This window comes from Colobus angolensis, unplaced genomic scaffold (assembly GCF_000951035.1).
Source record: "Colobus angolensis palliatus isolate OR3802 unplaced genomic scaffold, Cang.pa_1.0 Scaffold30, whole genome shotgun sequence".
Classification (NCBI taxonomy): Eukaryota; Metazoa; Chordata; class Mammalia; order Primates; family Cercopithecidae; genus Colobus; species Colobus angolensis.
This window is the reverse complement of record NW_012116266.1, coordinates 8,244,750-8,256,005: the sequence shown is the minus strand read 5'-3', so window position 1 is coordinate 8,256,005 and position 11,256 is coordinate 8,244,750. Positions and strand designations below refer to the sequence as shown.

Genomic DNA, 11,256 nt, shown 5'->3' with positions numbered 1-11,256 from the left:
CCTGCAATCTAAGCACTCTGGATAGGCCAAGGCTGGGAGATCACTTGAGCCCAGGAGTTTGAGACCAGCCTGGTCAACATGGTGAGACCTCACCTCTACAAAATATACAAAAACTAGCCGGGCATGGTGGTGTGCACCTGTAGTTGCAGCTACTCAGGAGGCTTAGGTGGGAGGATCACCTAAGCCCAGGGAGACTAAGGTTGTAGTGAGCCTTGATTGTGCCACTGGACTCCAGCCTAAGTGACAGAGTGAGACCCTGTCTCAAAAAAAAAAAAAAAAAAAAAAGGCAATACTGTTCAACCAGGTGATCTCCAGCAAACTTACATTCAAAGACTCAAGTCTTACATCAAAATCAATCACTACTGCATTAGTCACACTAATAAAAAGTTAGAAACAATCCAAAAGTGTCATATAGAAAACCATACATTATTTATATATTAGAATGCAATACCACTAGCTATTACAGTTCTTTTTGTCCGAAGACTTATCTCTGAGAAATTTCATGATATGTTAAATTTAAAAGAAAATAAAACCATCACCTCATATCCATTAAAAGGGCTACTTTTTTTTTTTTTTTAAAAAGGAAATAGGTGTTGGTAAGAATCTGGAGAAACTGCAACCCTTGTACACTGTAGGTTGATATGTAAAATGGTGCAGCCACTGTGCAAAAAGTATGGTGGTTCTTTAAAAAATTAAAAATAGAATTAGCACACAATCCAGCATTTCCACTTACGGGTATATACCCAAAAGAATTGAATGCAGGGTCCCAAAGAGGTATTTGTACACCCATGTTCACAGCTAGCATTATTCGCAATACCCAAAAGGTGGAAGCAACCCAACTGTCCATCTACAGATGAATACATTTCACTTTTGTACAATGAGAAAAATTTGGGAGACTGGTTACAAACAGTGTGAATGTACCTAATGCCACTGAACCATACACTTAAAATGGTTCAGATGCTAAATTTTTTTGTGTGTGTATGAGATAAATTCTTGCTGTCACCCATGCTAGAGTGCAATGGTGTGACTGTGGCTCACTGCAGCCTCACCCTCCTGGGCTCAAGTCATCCTCCCACTTCAGTCTTCTGAGCAGCTAGGACTACAGGTGCACACCACCACACCCAGCTAATTTTTGTATTTTTTTGTAGAGATGGGATTTGGGATTTCTTTTTTTTTCTTTTTTTGAGACAGATTTTCACTCTTTTTGCCCAGGCTGGAGTGCAATGGTGTCATCTTGGCTCATTGCAACCTCCGCCTCCTGGGTTCAAGCGATTCTCCTGCCTCAGCCTCCCGAGTAAATGAGATTACAGGTGCCCACCACCACGCCCAGCTAATTTTTTGTATTTTTAGTAAAGACGGGGTTTCACCCTGTTGGCCAGGCTGGTTTTAAACTCCCATCCTCAGGCGATCCACCTGCCTTGGGCTCCCAAAGTGCTGGGATTACAGGCGTGAGCCACTGCGCCTGGCCAAAACCAAGTCTTTAGGAAGATGTAACTATGATCAAATAGTGTAATCTGTATAAACTTTAGGAGGATATTTGGCAATATATTTCAAAACTCTTATTGTGGAAGAATGTCTAATGACAGAGTAATGTATATATGATACATTATTAATTGCAAAAAGCCTATTTATAAATAACCATAATGTTGCAAGCTTATGTGTGCCCACGCATGTATGAACAGACAGAAGATACACACTGAAATGTTAACGGTTCTATGTTCTGTAAAGCAGGCATTCTTGACAGGTACAATACTTCTCCCAATTGGGTAAAACTGGATCTTGGTACAGGGGGGAGTGTGGAAAAAAGACTTTGACATTATTAATATAATAGTCTGTGGCCCTTCAAAGGGTCACAGTAGATAAACAGATATACAGCATATATATAGTACTGAAATTTTACAGGTGGGAAAAAGTGATTAGGAGAAAATGTCTAAAAAGTCTAATCAAGGGACAATAATTTTAAAAAGGTTGAAAACCACAGGGCATGATGCAAAAAAATAAGGCAAAGCTCCCCAATCAGTGTGAAGAATGAATGAATGAATAAATAAATAAACAAATAAATAAATAAATAAAAGGTATGGGTTTCACATGTGCTGAGTACTGATTCTCTCAGGCCTTTGAGGATGCCAGTCAAGGCCAGTAGCAGGGGTAGGGCCCTGGGGTATTTGTCCTTGGTCTGCAGCATCCTCCTCTATTTACTCCATTGTGCCTCTAAATATCATTTGCTGTGAGTGCTGTTATGTGAGAAAGGTTGGTAAGCACTGAATTTCTACAACAAACATACCACTTTTTAAAGAAACGATTCTTATGATAAAAGTTTCATTTTTGGAATACTGTTTTCAATCTCTTCTTAGGCCTGGCATAATAGGGAGTCAAGAACACCAAGTTTTATTTAGAATATCCTCAAAAAATGTCAACTGTCTAGCTGTAGATAGTTGATAGGAGACCCTACCCAGCCCACTAAATCTATTGAGGAGCAGTGGTCATTTTTTGTATAACTCTATGCAGGGAGGATATGATTCTACCCCCATAGTTAATGAACTAAGTAATAGGCACAGATAACTCAACTGTGATTCATCTGTGGGTATTCCAATTATATGCTATTTCTATGTCGAGATTTTAAAAATGAATTGAGCTAAATCGACTCTTGAGAATCTAGAATGGGAGAACTGAAAAACCAAATTATTCAACACTGGGAACTTGATGGACATTTATAAGTATGCGAGAATCAAGCCCATGTACGTGAAGAAAGTAAGTGGCATAAAGAAATCAGAACAGACACACAGAGATGACACAGGGAGACCCAGAGACTCATGAAAGCACAGTTCCTCAGTTTTTTACACTGTCCCAGTTCCAACTCTCCTAGTGCCCAACAATATAGATTTCTTTCCTTGTTATTATTTTTTTAAGCTAGGTTGTGGGGATCTGTGTTCCTTGTACCCAGGAAAAACCTAACTAAAATATAATTCAAGCCTAAAAAATGTTTTATGTTAAGAATAATCTTGCAGGAATCTGGCTTTGATATAAAAATTAAAGCCACACACACAATACCAGCATCCCTGGGTTAGAACACTACTTCTTGAAATGCTCCTCCTAGTTCTGTAAAGATCAAGGTAAAAATAAAGTAACTTGCTTTAGAAAGTTATTTTAAATAAGTTAGAAACATATTTTTTTGTTTTGTTTTGACCTAGGGTCTTGATTTGTCACCCAGGCTGAGTATAGTGGTGCAATCATAGCTCACTGTAGCCTCAACCTCCTGGGCTCAAGCAATCCTGTGCCTTAGCCTCCCAAGTAACTGGGAGGCAATATATAGGTACTCATCACCATGCTCAGATAATTTTTTTTTTTTTTTGAGACAGGGTCTTACTTGCCCACGCTGGAGTGCAGTGGCATGATCACGGCTCACTGCTGCCTCAACCTCCCAGGCTCAAGTGATCCACCCACCTCAGCCTCCCTGGTAGCTGGGACCACAGGTGTGTGCCACCACACCAGGCTAGTCTCAAACCCCTGTACTCAAGCGATCAGTCTGCTTTGGCCTCCCAATGTGCTGAGATTACAGGCATGAGCCACCACATACCCAGCTTCCAGCTAACTAAAAACTTTTTTTTTTTTTTTGTAGAAACGGGATCTTACTATGTTGCCCAGGATGGTTACAAACTCCTGGGGCCCAAGCAGTCCTCCTGCCACAGTCTCCCAATGTGCTGGGATTACAGGCGTGAGCCACCAAGCTGGGCCATAAATAAATAAATATCTTAAAAATAGTACTAGCTACTCAGGTGGCTAAGTTGGGAGATCTCTTGAACCCAGAAGTTGGAGGCTACAGTGAGCTGTTTTTGCCATGGCATCCCGACAGAGACCCTGTCTCTAAAATAAGTAAATAAATAAATAAACAAATATACTGAAAATCACTTTAGGAGTACTATGCAGCCATAAAAAGGAATGAGATCATATCCTTTGCAGGGACATGGATGAAGCTGGAAGCCATCATCCTCAGCAAACTAACACAGGAACAGAAAACCAAACACTGCATGTTCTCACTCGTAAGTGGGAATTGAAAAATGAGAACACATGGACACAGGAGGGGAACAACACACGCCACGGCCTGTGAATGGGTGGAGGGAGGGAGAGCATCAGGACAGACAGCTAATGCATGTAGGGCTTAAAACCTAGATGACGGGTTGAAAGGTGCAGCAAACCACCATGGCACATGTATACCTATGTAACAAATCTGCACATTCTGCACATGTATCCTGGCAAAATTTTAAAAATAAAATAAAAAGAAAATAACTTTAGAATGGTTGGTCTATAGATTCCTTCTTACTGAAAACTATGTGCAGGACTGGTTGTTAAAAAAAAAAGAACTGTAGAGAAATTGAAGCAAATGCTTTTTAAATGAGAAACACGATAATATAGAACACCACTGTTTAACCTACCAGACTACTTCTGTGTATCTTATAAAGCAATTTTGCTACTAGCAGAAACATGAGTGCATATTTCACCCCCTCAAATACCTTGAACATCTCTTCCCATAATTTCCACATAGTTCTGATCTTTTAAGACCTCCTGGTCATCTTCCTCCAAATCATATTCTGGCTTCTTCATTATTTTTTTGGGGTTGACCAAAAGCTGAGCTCGCTCCTTCTTTAATTTAGCTCCTATAAGAACATCCAAAGAATTAGAGCATGACAGGTATAAATTCTTTCTAAACATTACATTTAAATAAGTAAAGAAATTATAATATTTATATTGTCATTACTTAAAAGCTGGGAAAAAAGTTTTCTCTTTGATTAAAACTGACCACTCTTCCACAGTTTATATAAATAGTTAAAAAACAAAAAAAACCCCACAATCTCAAAAGTGTGTATTTTTAGGGTTCAAAATAAGCACATATTTTAAATTACAATGGGTAGTTATCAGTGACTACCACTACTGAGCATTTCATTTTAGATTAGGCTTTATTGAACATTTTCAATTAAAGTTTGAAAGAATTAAACTAAAAATTAAAGCAGTTTTTATTTAGTTTTACTAACTAGATCAATCCTTTGTGCTACATTTTCAAAATAAAATGTTAAAAGTTTTAAAAGTGAAATAATCCTTAAACATATAATAAGCATCTCTTCAAATTGTACAATCACTTAGTACCTCCTTCTCTATCAAGAATGTGATTAAGAACATCATCATCTCCCACAAAATGAACCTCCAGCATCTTGTCTTCCTTTAATTCTAGTTTACTCATTGTTGCCAACCTAAACAAAAACAGTAAGTTACTCAAAAGTGATGAAGAATTCATATCAACCACCAAATTAAACATTCACATAATGAATACATGTCTTTATCTAATATTTTTAAAGTCTTTTTAAGTATAAAAAATATATTATGCATTACTAAGTTACTATATATTCGACTGTAGGTAACTCAATTCTTTATCTAAAAAATTGGAGAGGGGAAGAGATGTCTGAGATTTGAGAAGAGCTAAATCCTATCAAGGTAGCTAAAATATACTCAGAAAAAAATAAAATATACTCAGAAAAACAATTCAAGTTTTAATGAATGCTCCAACCAATCTAGATAAGCACATTAACAGAAATGGGGTGGTTAATATATGAGTGTTTAGAAAAGTGACAGCCAAACAAAGAATAACGGTTTGGTGGATTATATTATCTGTTCACTAGAAAGCTATAGTCAATTGTGGGGAGTCTGTTAAAACTTCATTTGTGTCCCAAACCTGTATAAAAAACCCTCAAGCACCTCCCTTTACTTTTATGGAATGCTTACCAAACAACTTTACAAATATGAATATGGCTTTCTAGGTATCTTGGTAACTAAACAGTAAACACAAATCTTTCGAACACTCAACACTCAGTTCCTCACTGAACAAACCTCCAGAGTTTGGCAAGCAAAAGTTTGATCAACTGTGGCTAGTCTGACAAAATGTACTTTCAGAACTTATTATGCTACTGGCCTGAAAATAACTAATGATGATTTTAACTGTTGCCAGCTAATCAGTTTACCCAAAATATGTAAACTAAGATTCAGTGTTCTTGGTGTCTTGGTGATTTCTTTTCTCTTCTCTCTTTCTTACAATCTTGTTTTCACCTTTTCTTTTGGCAAGAGAAAATACTGACTGTGTCTCTCTTTCTTTCCTCCCTCCCTTTTTTTTTTTTTTTTTTTGGACATTTTTTTTTTTTTTTTTGAGACAGGGTCTCACTGTGTTGCCTCAGTCTCACCCACTTGGGCTCATGCAATCCTCCTATCTCAACCTCTGAAGTAGCTGCGATTACAGGCACATGCCACCATGCTTGGCAGGTTTTCCTCTTTTTGTAGAGACAGGGTCTCACTATGTTGCCCAGGCTGGTTTTGAGCTCTTGGAATTAAGCAATCTTCCCACCTCACCCTCCCAAACTGCTGGGATTACAGGCAGGGGCCACCACCACCAGCCATTTATCTCTTCTGAGTTCATTATCTGCAGGAAGAGAACTAATTCAATGTTACCAAGTTTTATTTTGACAAGCAACATGCTTAAATGACTTGTTTCACTTTTCATTTACCTTTTAAGGTACTACACATTCTGCAGCTGCAAAATTCAGATAGAGTCACCTGTAATTGGAAAAAGAACTCAGTCAGGGTCAGCTAACAGAAAAATGAAAGCAATGGGGCAAAAACAAGTTTCACAAGTTTTGACAAGCATGATAAATAGATAACATGTAGACCTTACAAAGCTAAAGTTATAATGGTATAGTAAAGGACAAAAAGACCATTATCGATTTGGCCAGGAAGCCCTAGATACTGAGAACATCTGGATGGAGTGGGAAGATAGGAGGACAAAATTTGAATACTTACAACGTGCTAGACATAGTTTTGAGTACTCTGTATGTATTCTCATTTAATCTGCACAACTCTATGAGGTTCATACTTTGTGTATAAAGATAATAAATACTGGGCTGGGTGCAGTGGCTCATGCCTATAATCTCAGTGCTTTGGGAGGCTGAGGCAGGGGGATCCCTTGAGGCCAGGAGTTGAAGACAAGCCTGGCAACATAGCAAGGCCCTGCCTCTATCAAAAAAAAAAAAAAATCAGCTGGGAGTGGTGGCATGTGCCTATAGTCTACTTGGAGGCTGAAGTGGGAGGATTCCTTGAGCCCCAGAGTTCGAGATTACACTGAGCTATGATCACATTGCTGCACTCTAGCTTAGGCGACAGAGTGAGACCCTGTCTCTAATTTTTTTTTTTTCTTTTTTTTGAGACAGGGTCTGGGCTCTGCCGCCTAGAGCAGTGGTACGCTCTTGGCTCACCACAACTCTGACCTCCTGGGCTCAGGTGATCTGCGCACCTCAGCCTCCCATATAGCTGGGACTGCCGGCTTGTGCCACCATACCCCTGGCTAACTTCTGTGTTTGTTGTAGAAATGAGGTTTCACCATGTTGCCTAGGCTTGTCTCAAATCTCTGGGCTTAAGCGATCTACCCACCTCTACCTCCCAAAGTGCTGGGATTATAGGAGCGAGCCACCACACCAGGTCAAAAAAATTTGTTTAAACAAAAAATAAAAAGTTGTGGACTTAGCTATGATATGAAGGAAAATTTTTAAAAATAAAAATAAAAAATAAAGATAATAAATACTTCATCTATAACTTATGACCACTGCTTGTAAAACATGTCCTCTTGGGCCTTCTTTCTAGTCATGATACTGCTTCCTATTATGGGGAATCTGGGTATATTAGAGAAAAAGTTTAATCCATTTACATATTTGTATAAAATAAAGAAACAGGTTTTTTGAGGGCACTGTTTGTGAGGCACTGTATTAGGCACATTTATGTACACCAGCTCATTAAATCCTCAGATTCTCTCACATAGGTATTTTGCATCTCTCTCTTTATATATATAATGTCCCCAATTTACAAATGAGTAGACTGAGGCTAACTCATTAAATATTAATAAGTCATTAAATTATTAATGCCAATACACACAATTATAAAGTCTATTAGGGTTGAAATCCAGGTCTGACTGATCCTAACTTCTTCTCTTTTTTTCCTTCTTTTTTTTTTTTTTAAGACAGAATCTTGCTGTGTCCCAGGCTGGAGTGCAGAGGCTCAATCTCAGCTCACTGCAACCTCCAGCTCCCGGGTTCAAGAGATTCTCCTGCCTTAGCCTCCCAAGTAGCTGGGACTACAGGTGTGCACCACCACACCCAGCTAATTTTTGCACTTGAGACGGGGTTTCACCATGTTGGCCAGGATGGTCTCGATCTCTTGACCTCATGATCGGCCCGCCTTGGCCTCCCAAAGTGTTGGGATTACAGGTGTAAGCCACTGTACCTGGCAGATTACTAACTTCCTGACCACTCTATTACACCACATACCTCTCCTGCCATCAAATAAAAATGTTATCCTAAATGCTTGTTTTTTTGTTGTTGTTCTGGGTTGTTTTTGTGGGGTTTTTTTTGTTTGTTTTTTGAAACAGGGTCATTCATCTCTGTCACCCAGGCTGGAGTGCAGTGGTGTGATCTGCAACACCTCACCTCAGCCTCCTGAGTAGGTGGGACTACAGGTGTGCAATGCCAAGCCTCGCTAATTTTTGTATTTTTTTGTCGAGATGGGGTTTCACCATGTTGCCCAGGCTGGCCTGAGCTCAAGCGATCTGCCCACCTCAGCCTCCCCAAGTGCTGGGACTGCAGGTGTGAACTACTGGGCTGAATGCTAAATGCTTGTTTTGACCTCTGAAAACCATTCATAATAGGTCTAGTTATTTCTCTACATGTCAGTTAGGGTTAGGGTATTCTATAGCCCCTAACTATAGAATGTCGAAAGAATTCTATAGTTTCTCTAACTTTCCAGTTCATTGGGTGAAACATTACTAGTTTTTTTTTTTTTTTTTTTTTTTTTTTGAGACGGAGTCTCGCTCTGCCGCCCAGGCTGGAGTGCAGTGGCCGGATCTCAGCTCACTGCGAGCTCCGCCCCGCGGGTTTACACCATTCTCCTGCCTCAGCCTCCCAAGTAGCTGGGACTACAGGCGCCCGCCACCTCGCCTGGCTAGTTTTTTGTATTTTTCAGTAGAGACGGGGTTTCACCGTATTAGCCAGGATGGTCTCGATCTCCTGACCTCGTGATCCGCCCGTCTTGGCCTCCCAAAGTGCTGGGATTACAGGCTTGAGCCACCGCGCCCGGCCAACATTACTAGTTCTATCAAGCATACTTCAAAGAGCATGGCCAGAGTCAGCATAATCTACATTATTTTACTTAATTATATGCTGCTGTGTACTACAAAGGATTTGAAGCAATGACAAGGAGCAAATGCAATAAAACAAATTATAAATTATAAATGCTAATAGGGAGTCTGCATCAGAAAAAATACAAAGGAAAGCAGAAAATAAAATCACACAATGAATTTTTGGCTCTGAGCTTCCTGGTAATCAAAGCAAAAAGCAAGTAAAGGTCTGTTACATAATTCTTATTGGCCAAAGTTTAGTTGTTCTTGGGGACAGGAGGATGAGATTTTCTAGGAAAATTTAAAAACAAATATTCTAGGCAACTTAGTATTGTCCTAGGCAACTTCCCTATGGTATTCTATATAAGAATTGCCTGGACAGAGGCAGCCTCAGTCTTGTTTGTAGCCAAGTACATTTATACAAACATTTCCTTTTCTAATTTTGGAGCATCTTACTAAATAGTACAAAATCACCAAATTAAAGAAAATGTCTACAAAGACCTCATGAGAAACGTTTCCTTCTTTCCTTTCTAACAGTTCCTGAAAAACAAACAAAAAACCTAACAATCACACAATAAAATGCAATATTTAGTGACCATTATGACCCTTCAAGGCACTGCCTTGGTGCTTATCGGTCAACCCCTTTCAAGGAGTTAACTTCAAGGCAATTCAGCAGCACCAAGTGTTAGCAACACACTCTCCTTTGAAAGCAAATGAAAGATCTGCTGCAATTTTTAAAAACATAATCCTTTGAAAAAGAAGGTTGGATAGATTAGTGGTTAAGCACCAATTTTAATATCAGAGAAACGTGAGTTCCAATCTCCACTCCATACTTTATAACTGTGTGACTTTGTCCAAAGTCCTGACGATTAAATGAAATCATGTGCCTGATGTATAAAAGAGCATCCCTGAATGCTCCCAATTATCGGTATTTTTTTCTTTAACATTTTTCTTTTTTAGCTCCTTAATGCAGTACACACTGAGATATTTTTACTTTAAACTTCAACTTCACCATGCAGATCTCTTGTACATCTCTAACTCATTCAACATCTAACAGAAAAACTGCTCAATAAGTGATGATGCCGTTTAACGTGCAGTGCCCTTATATAACAGTGTAGGGCCGTGCTATTTTTCTTCAGATTGCAATTTAACTGGGGGAAAGTGTAACGATTCTATTAGGATTTCAATTGTAAAATGAAAAGTAACGTCTCAACATCTTTTTGATTAAAAAGCTCTACCAAAAGGGCCTGGCTTATCAACATTTTACAGCCAAGCGTGGCTCCAAGGTGACCGATCAGTTAGTTAGCAGGACACATTGGTGCCTCCAGGCTCGGATGACATCAAAGGTTCTAGCTACACTGGTTCTGGGACGCGATCTCTTCCTCTTCATACCTCACAGGGCACTTTACCACTTTCGTTACAGATCTTCACAGTTCTCCTTTTCCAACCAGAGGGCTTCGTAAGCTGGGAATCAGGTATGTTAATATTAGTCGTCCCTTTCATAAAAGGTTTTTAACTGCTGGGCAGACTAACGAAAGGTCCTCCCAGAGCGAGCCTCTCACCTCAAGTATTAAAGGACTTTGGCCTGCGCCTCCAATCTCTGGCCAGTTGGCTGCGCTCCACCCGCAAGGGGTTCTCGAGCCCCCGGGCAGCTTGTGGGGGGCAGCGAGGCGCAGAGACCATGCCCCGAGTGCCGAGGGAAAGCCCTGACATGCGCGACGTGGGACGCTGGGGGCCAAGCTCCGAGGCGGGGCTGTGTGCACCTGGACGCACCTCACAAGCCGCGAGCTAAGCAGAAAAGGGAGGCAGGCTGCCCCGACATCCCACTACTCACCGCTAGGTTTCCGCCTGGCGCCAGTCCGGCCGCCTCAAGCCGGCCGAACGACACCCCGCTGAGTCGCCGCCGCAGGGAAAGCACCTTCGGCCCCAATGGGAGAAGCCAATTTCTAGTAATTCGCGCCCGACGACGACGGAGGTAAGGAGCCCTGCAGGCCAGCTGGGGGATGGGAAGCCTGCGTGCGACACACCGAATCTCCCGCCCTGTTCAGGGGGCG

At 40.5% G+C, this 11,256-nt stretch overlaps 1 protein-coding gene across 1 annotated transcript in view; it reads right to left on the bottom strand.

The window, feature by feature from the left end:
• ORC2 (origin recognition complex, subunit 2) overlaps window positions 1-11,256 on the bottom strand; it is a 61,831-nt gene extending 50,575 nt beyond the window's left edge. Inside the window, exons 1-4 of the mRNA XM_011950012.1 lie at window positions 11,037-11,256; window positions 6,549-6,597; window positions 5,143-5,246; window positions 4,512-4,655 (exon numbers count right to left, since the gene is read on the bottom strand). Of these exons, the coding sequence (XP_011805402.1) occupies window positions 4,512-4,655; window positions 5,143-5,236 (238 nt within the window). The 5' untranslated portion in view covers window positions 5,237-5,246; window positions 6,549-6,597; window positions 11,037-11,256. The remainder of the gene's footprint in view (window positions 1-4,511; window positions 4,656-5,142; window positions 5,247-6,548; window positions 6,598-11,036) is intronic.